Raw genomic sequence first — 17,928 nt, 5'->3', positions numbered from 1 at the left:
GCTCAGTGGATAGAGCATTGACCTGTGGACTGAAAGGTTCCAGGTTTGATTCCGGTCAAGGGCACATCCCCAGAAGGGGGTGTGCAAGAGGCAGCTGATCAATGATTCTCTCTCATCGATGTTTCTAACTCTCTATCCCTCTCTCTTCCTCTGTGTAAAAAAGCAATAAAATATATTTAAAAAATAATATAATTTAGTGAACTATTGATACACACAACATGGGTGAATCTCAAAATAATTTTGGTGAGAGAAGCAGCCAAAAAATGAAATTATTCCGTATATATAAAATACTAGAAAATAAAAACTGGTCTATGGTGACAGAAAAGAGGCAGAACTACAAAGGAACAGGAGGAAACCTTGAGGGTAATGGATATGTTCATTATCACATGCACACATACACACATATTAATCATCACCTGAAGATATGTTTTTATTGATTTTCAGAGAGAGGAGAAGGGAGAGAAACATCCATGTGACAGAGAAATATCCATCAGTTGCCTCCCCTATGTACCCAACTGGGGATCAAACCCGCAGCCTAAATAGTGCCCAGATGGGGTATGAACCTTTTGGCTTACCTGGACAGCGTTCCAACCACTGAGCACCCCCCTTCCCCCAGGTCCCGTTTCCCCCACTGGCCCCTCCCTGCCAGGGCTTATCTTGATTGTAGTGATGGGTTCACACGTGTATATCTATGTCAAAACTTATCAGATTGCACAATTTAAATATGTGAAATTTTCTGAATGTCATTTAAACCTCAGTTGAATTGGAAGGTTGAGGAGAAGCACAAATGCAAGCTCCCCGTGGGCCTGAGGCTGTGGAATCGGGGGTGGGGGAGGAGCTAAGTCGCGCATGCTCAGTCCGTCCTCCACGCTGCCCAATCAGGTCGCTGGTGGGAGGCGTGGCTGAGGCAGGTGTAGCCGGGTGGCCGCCATAGTGAGAGGGAGGCCGCGAGGCGCGCTGGCTCATCGCTCCCTCCGAGAGACTCCCACAGAACTCCACGGCCATTTCTCCCGAGGGCACAGGGAAGCACCGAACGACTCTGGAACGAAGCAAGTAAGTTGCAGCGGTGTTCACTTTGAAACAGTATTTTGAAGCTGTGGAAAAAATGGCGCAAAAGGGTAGGGAACCTCCCATGGGGAAGCTGTGGTAATTTTTGTTCCCTTGTCCATTCAGTCACGAGCTCAGGAGGGAAAGGACTATTTCGTACTTAACGCCCAAGTGTCCCTTCCCTGCAAGCACCCTTGTCTCAAGACTGGCCTCTGGTAGGTGAACTTTGGTTGAGGGGGTTGAGAAATCTCAGTCACGCCTCCTGTAAATCAGACCGTGGTTAAGATTCGCGCCTTTTCGACTTCAAACCCTGAGGACTTGCTTTTAAAGCGTAATAGAAATCTAAAAACATTTGGTAGACCCTAGCCGGTGTGCCTCGGTTGCTAGAGCCTCCTCAGCCCGCGCAGCGAAGCGTCGAGGGTTTGATTCCTGGGTTTCAGGTTCCATCCCGGCCCCTGTCGCGCACATAGAGGCTGCAACCCATCGATCGATGTGTCTCTCACATCAGTCTTTCTCTTTCGCTTTCGCTTTCGCTTCCTCTTCCTCTTCCTCTTCCTCTTCCTCTTCCTCTTCCTCTTCCTCTTCCTCTTCCTCTTTCTCTTTCTCTTTCTCTTTCTCTTTCTCTTTCTCTTTCTCTTTCTCTTTCTCTTCTCTTTCTCTCTCTCCCTCCCTCCTTCCCTCCGTGCCTCCATTCTCTCCTCCCTCCTTTCACTCTCTCTAAAAATTAATGGAAAAAATATCCTCAAGTGAGGGTTAACAACAAAAAAATTGGTATTCATTTTCAGATTAATCAATGCAGTGACTTTGTCAGCCCTAAAATGCCTGCCATCAATAAGGAGGGATTTCCGAGGGTATAGATGGGGGTATAGTTTCAAAAATTACATGACTTTGGTTCAACAAATACTATGCACCTTCTCTTTTCTAGGCACTTTGGCGCTGGGTGATATTCGTGAGGAAGGTGGACATTTTCCCTGCCCTCACATAAAACAAAAGAATCAATAACAAAAATGTTTGCTAAGTGCTCTGATAGGAAGCTTCTAAGAGCTCTTTCCCGCTCCCCCCCCTCCCCCTAAATTTGGAGTTTTATCAGAATGTGCTCTTATATGAGTTGGTGGAGTTTTTTTTCTTTGTTTCTTTTTCTTTCTCACTGTGCTGAGCACTTTTTTTCTGGTTTCTAAAAAGCTATCCTATCCTATATAATAAAGAGGTATTATATAATACTATGGAAATTGATCATCATTCCAACACACAAGATGGCCACCACAAGATGGTCGGCTTGGGAGGGCAGTTGTGGTCTATCAGGCCAGCAGGGAAGGAGGTAGGGAGGGACTAGGCCTGCAGGGGAAGGTAGTTGCGGGGGGACCAAGCCTGCAGGGGAAGGCAGTTGAGAGGGACCAGACCTGCAGGGGAGGGTGGTTGTAGGCAATCAGGCCAGCAGGGGAGGGCAGTTGGGGGAGACTGGGCCTGCAGGGGAGGGCAGTTGAGGGGCAATTAGGCTGGCAAGGGAGTGATTAGGGGGTGATCAGGCTGGCAGGGGAGTGGTTAGGAGCCAGCAGTCCTGGATTGTAAGAGGGATGTCCAACTGCCCATTTAGGCCTGATCTCACTGATATTGGCCCAGTCCCCCCCAACTGCAACACTGGCCAGTCCCTCCCAACTGTCCTCCCCTGCTGGCCTGATCGCCCACAACTGCCTCCCTTGCAGGTCTGGTCCCTCTGAACTTTCCTCCTCTGCAGGCCTGGTCCCCCCACAATTGCCCTCCCCTGCAGGCTTAGTCCCACCCATATGCCCTCCCCTGCAGGATCCTTGAGGGGTTCCAGATTGGAGAGGGTGCAGACTGGGCTGAGGGATGGACACACACACACACACACACACACACACACACAGTGCACGAATTTCATGCACCAGGCCTCTAGTTTAAAAAAATATGTAATTATCTGTTTTTCTTAAATTTTTAAGTGTACTTAATAAATACTTATTATTTGATGGTTATTTGTATTGTAAATACTGATTTTAGCTTTGTCTTCACTTTCTTTGTAATATCTTTTGATGAATTTAAATTCTTTTTTAAGAATATGTATTTTTAAAATTGATTTCAGAGAGGAAGGGAGAGGGAGAGATAAAAATATCAATAATGAGAGAGATGATTCCTACTGGGATCAAGCCCACAACCCGGGCATATGGAATGAAACCCGAGACCTTTCAATCCACAGGCCAATGTTCTACCCATGAGCCAAACCAGCTAGGGCAAATTTAAATCCTTAATTTTAACCTAGTTGAAATGATTTTTAAAAATTTTTTAATGCTTAGTATGTTTTTTGTTAGTATGTTATGATTATGGTTCTTTCCCATCTCAAGTTTTTTATTTTTTTTTAAAATGTTTTTCAAGACTTGCATTTCACCAGAATTGATTTTTGTGTATGAGGTTATATAGGAGTCCGCTTTTATATTTTCCACATATAGATAATCTGTTTTCCCAGTTTCATTATTAATTAGTTTGTCCTTTGCCATGTTTGTCATTGTTCCCAGACTCTATATTATTTCCAGACTCTGTGTTCTGTTTTACTAGCCAATTGATTTAACTCTAGGCCACTTACCTCACTGTCTTAATCACCACATTTTTATAATAAAACTCAATAGGACAAATTCCTCACCTTGTTTTTTGTGTGTTTTTTTTAATTGATTTCAGAGAGAGGAAGAGACAGGGAGAAACTTCAGCGATGGGAGAGAATCATTGATCAGCTGCTTCCTGCATGCCCTCTACTGGGGATTGAGCCTGCAACCTGGGCATGTGCCCTGGCTAGGAATTGAACCCTAACTTCCTGGTTCATGGGTTGACACTCAACCAATGAGCCATGCTGGCCAGAGACCTTTTCTATTCATTTAATAGCTTTTTTTTTTTTTTTTAAGTTTTATTATTTTTGCTTACCAAAGTCTATGTGAATCAATACCTTTATCCTTGTCCTAAACAGTGCAAGAACCTTTAGAACACTTTAAGTCTTATCACCCCACCTCCTAACTTACATGCTGATGATCAGTATTTTAGCTTTTTAAAAAATGTTGGGGGGGGGGGGGAGGGAACAACAATACAATGAACATCATTACTGAAAACTGTGTACCATCATGCAAAAAAGGAATTCATTTTGGCCCTGGCCAGTGTTGCTAAATGGTTAGAGCATCCATTTGCACACTGAAGGATCAGGATTTCATTCCTGGTCAAGGGCATATATCTGGGTTTTGGTTCACTCCACACCCCTGATTGGGGCTCATGAGGGAGGCCATCAGTGACTCCCATTGATGTTCCTCTCTCTCCTTTTCTCTCTCTCTCCCTCCCTCCCACTCTTTCTTAAAAAGCAATGGAAAAAATATCCTCAGGTGAGGGAAATTGATTTCTAATTTATGGCAGATTATACTTTCAGAAATAAAATCACAAAACAATACAATCTAATTCAATCTTAAAGGCTGGAGTGCTGAGCAAGGAATGTTTTTATTTTTGTTGTTGTTAATCCTTACCCGAGGGTATTTTTTCCATTGATTTTTAACAGCCGAAGGCACTAACTGATTGCGCCACAGAGACCGAGCTTCCATTGATTTTTAGAGAAAATGGAAAGGAGTAGGGGAGAAAGTGAGAGAGATAGAGATACCAATGTGCCCTTGACCAGAATCAAATCTGTGACCTTTCAGTCCATGGGCTAGCACTCTAACCACTGAGCACTGGCTAGGGATGTTCTTGTTTTTTGTAGAGGCGCCTTCTTATTTATTTATTTATTTCAGAGAGGGACACAGAAAGAAACATCCATGAGGAAAGAGTGTCATCAATCAGCTGCCTCCTGCACCTTGGATCAAGCCCACAACCCAAACATGTGCCCTGACTGGGAATCAAACCGTGACCTCCTGCTTCACAAGTCCACAAGTCGATGCTCAACCACTGAGCCATGCTGGCTGGGCAGAAGTTCCTTCTTTACACTGTCAGGTATCAAGACTCTTCCTTACGGTGTGATTTCAGCCACCAAGTCATCAACAGTAATGTTTTCTAGTTCTTTCTCTTTAATTACCTCTTTATAGTGTGCCTTCAGTTGATCCTTTCAGCCACATTGAATTAATTTAGCTCTTAGCAACTCTTTGAGGCATTCTCTTCCTGCATTGTCTATTAACTCTTGGTTAATTGCTGCTCTCATCTGCATCTCTTTGTTTCTGTTGCTAACCACCATCATAGCAAGTGAGGGCTGTCCCTTCTCATCAACAAAATGATTCTTGTGGAAATGATTAATGTGCTGAAGTCTATTACCTGCCACACTTGATCTGCCTGGACTTGACCTTCATTTTTTTCACCACTAATATAGTCACCATTTCCAATTATCCTCTTATTCTGTCGTACAGTGTCCCGTTCTTTTTTCCCCCAAAGCACTTATCTTGGAATATATTTTGGTTTTTTTATTTTTTATTTTTTAAAAATATTTATTTCAGTATGAAACTAGGTAGAATTATAAATCAAAGCACAGGAACACAATATGGCTGTTGTTAAATATTGCCAAATTGACCAACAGCATATTTCACAGACCTAGAAAGAACTCTCCAAAAATCCATCTGGAACAAAAAAAGATCCCAAATAGCCACAGCACTCCTGAGAAGAAGAGTAAAGTAGGAAGGATCTCAATACCAGATTTCAAGCTGTATTACAAAGCCACTGTTCTCAAAATAGCCTGGTACTGGCACAAGAACAGGCATATAGATCAATGGAATAGAATAGAGAATCCAGATATCAACCCAAATCATTATGCTCAATTAATATTTGACAAAGGAGGCGCGAACATACAATGGAATCAAGACAGTCTCTTCAATAAATGATGTTGGGAAAATTGGACAGATACATGCAAAAGAATGAAACTAGACCACCAACTTACCCCATACACAAAAATAAACTCAAAATGGATACAGGACTTAAACATAAGATGGGTAACCATAAAAATACTAGAGGCATCCACCGGCAGCAAAATCTCGGACATATGCCAAAAAAACTTCTTCACTGATATTGCCCCTAGGGCAATGGGAGCTAAAGAGAAAATAAACAAATGGGACTACATCAAAATAAAAAGCTTTTTTTTTTACAGCAAAAGAAACCATCAACAAAACAAGAAAGCCCACTGTATGGGAGAACATATTTGCAGATGTTATCACTGGTAAAGGTTTAATCGCCAACATCTATAGACAGCTTATACAACTTAATAAAATGAAGATAAATGATCCAATTAAAAAATAAGCAATGGACCTAAATAGAATCTTTTCAAAAGAAGACAGAAGGAAGGCTAAGAGGCACAGGAAAACATGCTCAAAGTCACTAATTATCCGAGAGATGCAAATCTCACACCTGTCAGAATGGCTATCATCAACAAATCAACAAAAGACAAGTTCCGGCGAGGATATGGAGAAAAAGGAACCCTCGTGCACTGCTGGTGGGAATGCAGACTGGTGCAACCACTGTGGAGAACAGTATGGAGTTTCCTCAAAAAACTGAAAATGGAACTCCCATTTGACCCAGTAATCCCACTCTTAGGAATATATCCTAAGAACTAGAAACACCAATCAAAAAGGATATATGCACCCCGATGTTCATAGCAGCACAATTTATAATAGCTGGGATTTGGAAACAGCCTAGATGCCTGTCAGCAGATGATTGGATCAAAAACTATGGCACATCTACACAATGGAATACTATGCTGCCATAAAAAAGAAGGAATTCTCATCATTTGCAGTAACCTGGATGGAATTGGAGAACATTATGCTGAGTGAAATAAGCCAGTCAATGAAAGAAAAACACCACATGATCTCATTTATGGATAATAAGGAACATTATAAACTGATGAACAAAAAGATGGATACAGAAACAGTAAAGCAACAAACAGACTGTCAAATTACAGTGGGGAGGGTAGGGAGATATGGGGGAGTTAAGAGATCAACTGAAGGACTTGTATGCATGCATATAAGCATAACCAATGGATGCAAAACTCTGGGGAGGAAGGGCATGTATGGGAGTGTGGGGGGGCATTGGTAAGATATGTACACATATAATACCTTAATAAAAAAATGAAAGAAAAAAATATTGCCAAATTGCTTTCCAAAGGAATATACTGATAAAAATTGCCAGTGTGTAGTTCTATTATAGTATCTTGATCATTGAGCATGTAATACAATTTTTTAAAAATAATGGAGCCTGGCCAAGTTTAGGGTTTTGGGTCCTCCGTGTATGTTGCAGAAGACCCAGGAAATAGGCTTGATTTGGGTCAGTTCAGTTTTAGCCTGGGTGGAACAACACTTGTGAACTAGCTTTGGGTGTCAGAACCAGGGACAGCTCCTCCTGTCCCTCCCCCCTGCTGACCCTTGGCTAGTTTGGGCCCGGGGTGAGAGTGGGCAGATTTGGGCGTGGTGTACTTCTTCTAACATCTTCTCACTGTTTCTTGCTTCCTTCTTTATGCTAGAATATAACAACTTATAGTTCCTGGCATATGGGGTTATTCACCTTCATAATCTCTGCTAACGCTGCTTGGTATGCCTTGTTCCCATCTTTTGCCTTGCCGATTCCTGTTCATCCTCTCAGGCCTTTTTTAGTAGGTATCTTTTCTAGGAAACTACCCTGATTATTCCAGACTGGTTAGACATACCTCCTTTTAGTTCCCATGCTTGCCTCTGTTATTTCTTTTTAAAATATTTTTTAATTGATTTCAAAGAGGAAGGAAGCAGGAGAGAGAGAGATAGAAACATCAATGATGAGAGAAAAATCATTGACTGATATCCTCCTGCATGCCCCCTACTTGGGGATTGAGCCCACAATTCTGACAAGGTATATACAATCCTGGATTGAGCCCACAATCCTGACTGTGAATTGAACCGTGACCTACTAGTTCATAGGTTGTTGCTCAGCCACTGAGCACACGGGCTGGGCTTGCCTCTATTATTATATTCAAAATTACATTGAAATCAGCGTCTGTGCTCTCCAGTACAATAGGCACTTGAAATGTTGCTAGTGTGAATTGAGATGTACCATGAATGTAAAATATACATATTTTTCTTTTTAAAAAAATATTTTATTGATTTTTTACAGAGAGGAAGAGAGAGGGATAGAGAGTTAGAAACATCGATGAGAGAGAATCATCGGTCAGCTGCCTCTTGCACACCCCTACTGGGGATGCGCTCGCAACCAAGGTACATGCCCTTGACTGGAATCGAACCCGGGGCCTTTCAGTCCGCAGGCCGACGCTCCATCCACTGAGCCAAACCGGCCTTGGCTATACACTATATTTCAAAGACTATATACAAAGAATGTAAAATATTCATAATTTTTATATTGATCACATGTTGAAATGATAATGTTTTGAGGTTTAGTAATAAATTATTTAATTTCCTGTTTCCCTTTTTCCTTTTTATAATGTGGCTACTAAAATATCTAAAATTACATATCTAGCCAAAACCGGTTTGGCTCAGTGGATAGAGCGTCAGCCTGTGGACTGAAAGGTCCTGGGTTCGATTCTGGTCAAGGGCATGTATCTTAGTTGCGGGCACATCCCCAGTGAGGGGTGTGCAAGAGGCAGCTGATCGATGTTTCTCTCACATCGATGTTTGTAACTCCCTATCCCTCTCTCTTCCTCTGTAAAAAATCAATAAAATATATATATATTTTAAAAATGAAAGAAACAACATTAAATTAAAAAATAAATAAATAAAAATAAAATTATATATCTATCCTGCATGATATTTCTATTGGATAGCACCGATATATATATATTTGTCTCTTCTTAGTTGGTAGAGATTGGCTCTCATCCATTCTTGTCTCTTTGTATTTCTTGAGCATAATACTTGCGACGGGTGGGAATAGCTGATGCTAGTTCTCAGAACTTGGGGCTAGAGTATCAAGGGTCCAACAGACATTACATTAATTGGTTTTTCCATCTAGGAACTTGGCCTCTCTCTTTACTTAACTTAGGCTTTAAAAAAATATATTTATTATTGAAATTATTACCTATGTTCCCCTCTCCCCCCTCATTTACCCCCTTTATACTGCCCTGCCCGCCCCCAGGTCTTCAGCACTTTATTGTCTGTGTCCAGATTATGCATATATGCATGCATACAAGGTCTTTGGTTGATTACCTCTCACCTATCCACCCTTCCCTGCCTTCCCTCTGAGATTTCTCACTCTGTTCCATGCATCTATGTCTTTGGATCCACTCTGTTCTTCAGTTTATTTTGTTACTTAGATTCCACATATGAGTGCAGTCTTAACTCAGGCTTTTTAAATATGTCTTATTAATTCTTATAGATTTTCTCATAGATCACAAATATCTCATAAAATTTATTTCTAAGTATTTTGAATTGGGTATTTTATTATTATATGTATAATTGGTTATTACTGATTAAATGCTACAGGTTTTAAAATAACAGTTCTTGCCTGTTCTGGTTACTTGTCTATTGCTCTCAGCTGAAGCCTACCTATCTATTCTATGATCCTCCAAGAATTTTGTGAGGTTTGAGTTAACATATGTAAAGTTTAGAACAGTGTCTGGCACTTAATATTAAGTAAACACTTAATAATGTTAGCTATTATCATCATAATTTTAATTAATCTTAATCTGTTATAGAATTCTATATGCTAGTGTTGGACTTGTGAATTTTGCATCCGTATTTCTGAGATCTCTTTTTGTAATACCATCATTTAATAAGAGATGAGGCTCTTTAGCTGCTATTATGAACAGGTTATAAAAATTCCCCTTTTTTCTATATTTATTGATTTTTAATATTTATTTATTTATTTATTTATTTATTTATTTATTTATTTATTTATTTATTTTTTTAGAGAGAGCCCTAGCTGGGTAACTAGTTGGTTAGAGTATTGTCCCTATATGCCAAAGTTGCAGGTTTAATCCCCACTCAGGACACGTACAAGACTCAACCAATGAATGCATAAATAAATGGAATAACAAATTGATCTCTTTCTTTTTAAAAACTTTTCATTGATTGACTTTAGAGAGAAAGAAGAAAGAGAGAGACACCAATTTTTGTTGTTCTACTTACTCATGCATTCATTGGTTGATTCTTATATGTGTCCTGACTAAGGATCAAACCCAGAACTTTGGTGAAATGAGATGATGCTCTAAGCAACTGAGTTATCATGCCAGGATCTTTCTTATATTCTAAAACCATTCATATAACATGGAACAGAATTATCTCTTTCAGGAATGGTTGGAAATATTAAACAGTAAATATTCTGGATCAGGCGTTCTTTGGTCATTTTTGATAACTTTTTCAATGTCCTTAATTTTGCTTAATCCTTGTTTTGCATTTTTTTCTTTTGAATTTTTTAAATAAAAAAGTAATTTTAGCCAAAGCCGGTTGGCTCAGTGGTAGAGTGTCGGTCTACGGACTGAAAGGTCCCGGGTTCGATTCCGGTCAAGGGCATGTACATCGGTTGCGGGCTCATCTCCGGTAGGGGGTGTGCAAGAGGCAGCTGGTCGATGTTTCTCTCTCATCGACGTTTCTAGCTATCTCTCTCCCTTCCTTCTCTCCGTGAAATATCAATAAAACATTTTTTTTTAAAAAAGTAATTTTACACAGCGTTCCAAATTCATTATAATTATATAAAAATTCCCTTATGTTTATTAAATTTCTGTGATGAATTTAAAAATTTGGGAGTGATAAATTTGTTCATTGTCTTGTGATGTTTCACAGGTCGATACATACGTTAGAATTGATTATATTGTATACTTCATATCAGTGGTTCTCAACCTTTCTAATGCTGTGACCCTTTAATACAGTTCCTCATATTGTGGTGACCCTCAACCATAACATTATTTTTGTTGCTACTTCATAACTAATTTTGTTACCGTTAATGAATCGTAATGTAAATATCTGTGTTTTCCGATGGTCTTAGGCCCTACAGCAGCGACCCACAAGTTGAGAACCACTAGCAGGGTCGTCTAAGACCATTGGAAAACACAGATATTTACATTACGATTCATTAATGGTAGCAAAATTACAGTCATGAAATAGCAATGAAAATAATTTTATGGTTAGGGTCACCACAACATGAGGAACTGTATTAAAGGGTCACAGCATTAGAAAGGTTGAGAACTACTGCTTTATATACTTGCAATTTATTATGTCAATTATACCTCAATTTTCAAAAAAGTAATTTTATAAAGCCTACCAATTTTGTGTTTTTTCCAAGTGCCATCTGACATTTATTAACTCTGTTGTTCATGATTTCTGATTTTAAAAATTATATTCTGAACTATAATACATTTATTGTAGATAAAAAGAGGTGGTGCATGCAAGAATTGTCAGTGGTTCATTTCATGATAATTGCATATATAATTTGTTAATTTGTTGTATATATATGTGCGCGCGCGCGCGCGTGTGTGTGTGTGTGTGTGTGTGTGTGTGTGTGTAACCCTCACCTGAGGAGTGGATATTTTTTCCTTTGATTTTTAGAGAGTGGAATGAGGAGAGAAAGAGAAAGAAACATTCAAGTGAGAGAAACACATTGATTGGTTACCTCCTGCTTGTAGCCCATCCAGGGCTGAGGATCAAACCTGCAACTAAAGTACATGCCCTTGACTTGGAATCTAACCTGTGACCCTGCTGGCTGACACTCTATTGAGCAAAATTGGCCAGGATTATTTTATGTCTTTGTTATTACCTTGATTTTATTGTTCCCAGGCTGTTTTTTATTTATTTTTTTAAAATGTATTTTTATTGATTTCAGAGAAGAAGGGAGAGGGAGAGATAGGAACACCAATGATGAGAGAGAATCATTGATTGGCTGTCTCCTGAACACTCTCTACTGAGGATCTAGCCCGCAACCCAGGGATTGCCTTGACTGGGAATCAAACCTTGACCCCTGGTTCATAAGTTGACGCTCAACCACCGAACCACACTGGCTGGGACCAGGCTATTTTTTAAATATTAAAAAAAGGATAATATATTGTACATGGAGATGCAGTAGGTTTTTTGTTTGTTTGTTTGTTTTATTTCTTTGTTTCCAGGCCATTTTTGTTTTGGGACCAGGAAGCTCTGGATGTAGAGAAAATTTAAAAGTGGGAAGACCCGGGCTCTGGCCCATAAAACAGAGACCCTTGGTGTGAGTCAGCTATGGACTGAGATGCAAGGATTAAACTAGAAACACAAGGAGCAAATAGCTTCCTGGGAATGTACATTAAGAATTACTGCAATGTCAAAACCGGTTTGGCTCAGTGGATAGAGCATCGGCCTGCAGACTGAAAGGTCCCGGGTTCGATTCCAGTCAAGGGCATGTACCTTGGTTGCGGGCCCATCCCCAGTAGCTGGTGTGCAAGAAGCAGCAGATCGATGACTCTCTCTCATCGATGTTTCTAACTCTTTGTTCCTCTCTGTAAAAAAAAATAAAAAAATAAAAAAAAGAATTACTGCAAGCAGCTGGTCAGTATAAAAAAGCTAACTACATCTGGATTCCCTTTATATTTTATCATTTTTCCTAGTCAAGAGTGAAACCCTGATAATGGAGACACTTTACAGAAAGGCACTGAGAGGCCAGGGCTAGGCTTGACTCTGCTAGCCACTTGGAAGAGGGGTCAGAGTAGTGGCCATTGCCTTTCTACAGTACAAAGTTATAAGTGTGAGGCTTGGTATTTAGAACAGGGGATTCAAACTCTTCTTATGGAATGCTGAGCTTGCAGCATAGTTTTACCAAGGTAAAAAGGTCTTGCTACTTTTGAGGATATTTTGATGCCATCTGTTTGATTCAGATCAACCCAGATTTACTGATTATTCTAGGCACAGCTTTGTGCCAGGCACTACAGGGAAACAGAAATGCATTTGATATGGTCTTTATTCTTACAGAACTTAGAATATAGAGCAAGAGCCAGCCGGGACCGGTTTGGCTCAATGGATAGAGCGTCGGCTTGGGGACTGAAGGGCCCCGGGTTCGATTCCGGTCAAGGGCATGTACCTTGATTGCGGGCATATCCCCAGTAGGGGGTGTGCAAGAGGCAGCTGATCAATGACTCTCTCTCATTGATGTTTCTAACTATCTCTCTCCCTTCCTCTCTGTACAAAAATCAATAAAATATATTTAAAATAAAATAAAATAAAAGAATATAGAGCAAGAGCCAGATAATTATGATAGCAGCCAACACTTTGCAAGAGCTAGATAATTATGATAGCAGGCACTATTCTAAGGTTTTTATATTCATTAACAACAGCCCAATGAGGTGGGTACTACTTTTTATCTCTCACAATGGGGCAGGAGACACAGAGAAGTTAAGTAATTTACCTAGTGTTACACAGATAGTAAATGGCAGCACCAGGGTTGAAACCCAAACACTGGCTCTAAAGTCTTTGTTCTTAACTTTATACTGTAGAGCAGTTGTTCTCAAAGTGTAGTCCCCAGATTAGCAGCATCAACTGCATCTGGAAACTTATTAGAAACTAGAGGCCAGATGCACAAAACTCATGCCTTCCTTCCCTTGGCTGCCAGCACCATCTTCCCTCTGGCACCCCGGACCCGGCCTTCCCTTGCAGCCCCGGCTTCATCCAGAAGGTTGTCTGGGAGGACGCCTGGTCTAATTAGCATATTATGCTTTTATTATTATAGATGCACATTCTTGGGTCCACTCAAGACCTATTGAAACACAGATTTTGGAGCTAGGGCTCAGAAACCTGTGTTTTGTTTTTTTAAAATATATTTTTATTGATGTCAGAGAGGAAGGGAGAGGGAGAGAGAGATAGAAACATCAATGAGAGAGAATCATTGCTTGGTTGCCTCATGCACACCCCACACTGGGGATCAAGCCCGAAACCCGGCATGTGCCCCAACTGGGAATCAAACCATGACCTTCTGATTTATAGGTTGATGTTCAACAATTGAGCCACACGAGCTGGGATCAGCAACCAGTGTTTTAACAAGTTCTCCAGATTATTCTGATATCTGTTGTTTGAGAACCTCTGCTAAGCAAGGCAGACTGTGATGTGGGTCAGAAATTAATCTCTCTATGGTTAGGGAGTGGGTATGGTCTGTGTTTTAAGTTCCTAGCCTTCTTTGCTGCATTTAGTGTAAAGTAGGCATAAAAAATGCATATGGATGATTTCATATGAATGAATATTAGGAAAAGATGATGTTTGAGCTGGGTCTCTTACCACCTATCAATTGCAAAAGATCAAATGAGAGGAATCTTCTCAGCAACTGTGAGACTAGCAAGAAAGTGACATGCTTTGAGCAAAGTATAAGGGTCTGAACTACCAAGAGGAGCCATCAGAATGGCAGGAGGATCATGTGAGAGTAGTTAAGGAAGTAAACATGTCAGGATTTGGTGAACAGCTGCATTGGGAGTGGGGGTGGGAAAAGAAGGAAGGGAGAGAGAGAAACTTCATTTCTGGGATGAAGATGCCATTTGCAGAGACAGGATGCATAGAACAAGCACACATTTGTGGGGTAAATATAAAGAGTTTGATTTTGGACTCTTTAAATTTGAAGTGATGGTAGGATATCCAGGTGGAGCTGTCCAGCAGACACTTGAAAATATGAGTGTGAGACTTGTATGGAAATGGAGATTTGGAAAGATAGTTGAGCCATAAGAATGGATGAAGCCTTCAAGTGGAAAACGAAGAGTAGAGTTAGAAGAGAGCTGGGTTTGAAACCATGGTGAACACTACTGACAAGAACTTAGCACTAGATCCCAGAAAATGCTGAAGTCAAGGAGAAGGCTAAAAAAGGAAGGAGAGGCATAGTGTCACATGTTGCAGAAATTATTCTTTTACTTTCGACACAAAAAGTCCTAAGAGAAGTGGTGAGGACAGAAACAGATTTGAGTAAGCGAGCAGCAGTGCGAAAGTGGAGACAGGTGCTTCCATGTCCCATCCACAGAGGTCTGTAGCCACACTTAGGTTGAAACTGTGACACCTTTCAGGGTAGGTAGGATCTCTCATATCTGTGGTCTCAACGCCCAGCACTCAGCTTGGAAAAGAGGGTGGCGTTAGGGAGTTCAGTGAGTCAGGGACAGAGAAAGGCTTCGGGAAGGTAGTCCCTTCGCAGCCAACACGTGAAGGATGAGAGAGATTAGGAGGAAAGGTGGGAGGCAGGGCCCCTCGGTGATGGGGTGCTCGGAGTGTTGAGGGGGACCAGGGAATGAGGTGAGGTTCCTGTAATGTGCGCTTGGCTCTGTGAGAAGAGGGGAGGCTATGTGTAGGATTGGAGGGACCTATTTGGGTAAAAAGACGGGGCCTGAGGCTGCTTCAGGGGATGGGGGAGTGTCCCCACCCCAACCCCGCCCCGCCCCACTTACGCCACTGCGCGGTAACGCTGCGCCTCTACCGAAGCCCTTCCTCCGGGCTGCAGGGCCACGGCTGACCGCCAGGGGCCGCTGCCTCGGGTCCCCGGTGCCCCCGCCTCTCTCCATTGGCCTTTGTTGCCTTCGGAGCGCCCCGCTTGACTCGTTCCCGTCCGCCCCCTGGGCCTGGCGGTCGCGCCTGCGCACTGGCAGCTGGCCGGGCGCTCACTGGGGGAGCTGCTGCAGGCTCCGCGGCGGCGGCGGCAACGGAGGCTGCGGGGGTGGCCGTGCGAGCGGCCGGGCTTGGGGGGGGAGCCGAGCCCGGCCCGAATCCTAGCAGCTAGGGTGCAGGGTACCTAGGCCCCTCACACTGGATTCCACAGTCTCCGGGCCGCCTGACCTCCGCACGGGTATATGGGATGGAAGCGGGACCCTCGGGAGCAGGTAAGGGTCCGCGGGAGGGGGGAACGGTGCGTGCTCCAAAGGACCAGGGGACTCCCGCCTAAGGAGCTGAATTTTCGAGTGAGGAAGGGGCTCTTATGGGATGGGGGCCCAGTTTGAAGGGGGCTGTGTGTAGTTCCGGGGAAAACCTTGTGAAGGGGGTTCTGAGACGGGGGCTGTTTATCAAAGGAGGCTCTATGCACTCCTGGAGGTGGGAAGTAATCTGGAGAAGGGCCTGCACACGTAAGGACTCCCGGAGATGCCTGGAGGCCTAAGGAGAGTCCCGGCAGGTGGCAGGAGGCGGACTCCAGGTGTCCTGGAGAGGAGGAGGTCCATATAGATGGGCCCTAGCTGTAGCATGCCGGGTGGGGGTTCAGCCAGTCTGGGCTGGGCTAGTGTCCCTTGGGAGAAGGCGCCAGATCTGGACTGTGAGCTCCGCCCAGCAGGGCTTGACGCGGGGGCGAGGGTCAGGGGGCGGTGGGTGGGGATCCTGTCCCAGGATTCCCCCTCACCCCCCCCCCCCCCCCCCCCCGCGAGTCCCGGGAGCCTGAGCAGAGGCACTCGAGCATGCGCAGAGGTGGCCGCTAGAAGGGGCTGCCCTAGGTAGTGGGGGCGTGGCTGCCCAAATTACCCCAACTCTCCATCCCGCGCGGTTTGGCTTGGGAAAAGGTGCGCGCTGGTGGGGTGTATTCTCTCTAAGGTTATGCAGGCTGGGCGCAAATACAATAGAAGTGGTCCCCTTCCCCATCTTGAGGGTTCTTAAACTTGGCTCAGAAAACGGTCACAATTTGCCAAGAATGGGTTGAAGGAAACTTCTAAAGTGCCTTGCCTTATTTTGCCACTTGAATGTGGAAAGACTCCGACCGATTCAATGGCGGGTTTTCACTAAAGATAGGTCTTAGTAAAGGTGTTTGTTACTGAAAGATGAAGGCCAGGGCCAGGTTTACCTGGAAGAGGTTGTCCGCCTGGTTTGCGCCTTTCTGGTCCAAAATACTGTAGACCCGATGTTGCCAAGCTAGCTTTTGTCACAAATAAGTAGTTTGGGGGATGGACCTGGTGAGTCCCGGGTGTTAGCCTTAATATCTCGTTGTTCATGAGCAATCAGGAATAAAGGAGATACAAGAATAGAAGAGAAACTGAAGCTGGGCGTTCCCAAGAAGACTGGAGTCCCCAGGACAGGTTGTGGGTTAGTGGCACTTTGGTGGAAGGAGCAGTCTAGACCTGGGAATCCTTTAGGTTATATCTCAAGTCTTTCTTCCATTCCAGATCAAATAGGATTTTCATTTGGGACATGAATTTTATTTCTGGTGGAAGAATCTTTTTCTTTTATACTAAATCTAATCTCAAGGGAATAGCTTTTACCAACTCATTCAAGTCATTCATTCAGTGATCTGTAAGTACTTTCCCCCAAGCAAAAATAACCTTATAAAGTCTGTATAGGTCTTAAGGTGAAGTGCAGCGAGCAACAGACTTCAAAAAAATTACTTCTTCCTTCTCTCAAGCACATCTCTCCATTCCAGGAACTCTCTTGGTTTTCTAGGCTGGAGACTATTTGCAACAACCTGTGGACTAGAGTAAGAGTAGGTCACAAAGGTTTAGATAGATTGCCAGGAGCTGACACCCATACCAGACTGCTAATGGTTTTATTCTGGTGAATTCCGAATGGGCGCTAGAGTGATGAAAAAAAGGACTTGTTTGATATGAGAAATAAGCTTTTAGGGAAGGGACTAGAGCTTGGTATCTGGAGTTGGCTGTAGCCTAGTGGGACAGGTTTTGCCTCATTAGAGGGTATAATTGAAATTCATTCTGGAAGCTGTGAATGGAGGTACCTCATTACTCCCCCTTGCTAAGCCCTGTCAAGTCTCATGGAAGTTGGAGGATACAATACTCAAAACTGAAGTATTGTTGGCTTCACTGGGCTTATTTATGTTCAAGTGTGCCTTCTGTGCTCAGGTGTGTTCCAAGCACATAAACTGGACTGATTTATCTGTGGAACCAGCAAGTGTTTAGGCCCTGACACAAAGTATATGTTTATTAATTAACTTGAATCACATTCCAGTGTGACAATTTTTTTTTTTAATTTTTTAAATATATTTTATTGATTTTTTTTTTTACAGAGAGGAAGGGAGAGGGAAGAGAATTAGAAACAT

The 17,928-nt window shown here is 42.6% G+C and overlaps 1 protein-coding gene across 5 annotated transcripts in view; it reads left to right on the top strand.

The window, feature by feature from the left end:
• The first annotated feature begins 15,481 nt into the window (after window positions 1-15,481).
• AGO1 (argonaute RISC component 1) overlaps window positions 15,482-17,928 on the top strand; it is a 50,827-nt gene continuing 48,380 nt past the window's right edge. For 3 of the 5 annotated variants that reach the window (XR_004989593.2, XR_004989592.2, XM_036447705.2), the window contains exon 1: window positions 15,486-15,781. Coding sequence is in view for 3 of the 5 variants with exons in the window: in XM_036447705.2 (XP_036303598.1) it covers window positions 15,757-15,781 (25 nt within the window). In the remaining 2 variants the exon portion in view is untranslated. Of the gene's footprint in view, window positions 15,782-17,928 lie in introns of all 5 variants that reach the window. The other 2 variants (XM_045584851.1, XM_036447707.2) reach the window with 2 other exon arrangements.

This window comes from Pipistrellus kuhlii, unplaced genomic scaffold (assembly GCF_014108245.1).
Source record: "Pipistrellus kuhlii isolate mPipKuh1 unplaced genomic scaffold, mPipKuh1.p scaffold_m20_p_2, whole genome shotgun sequence".
In the NCBI taxonomy this organism is placed as follows: domain Eukaryota; kingdom Metazoa; phylum Chordata; class Mammalia; order Chiroptera; family Vespertilionidae; genus Pipistrellus; species Pipistrellus kuhlii.
Note: the sequence above shows the minus strand (reverse complement) of the source record. Positions and strands in the feature narration are given on the sequence as shown.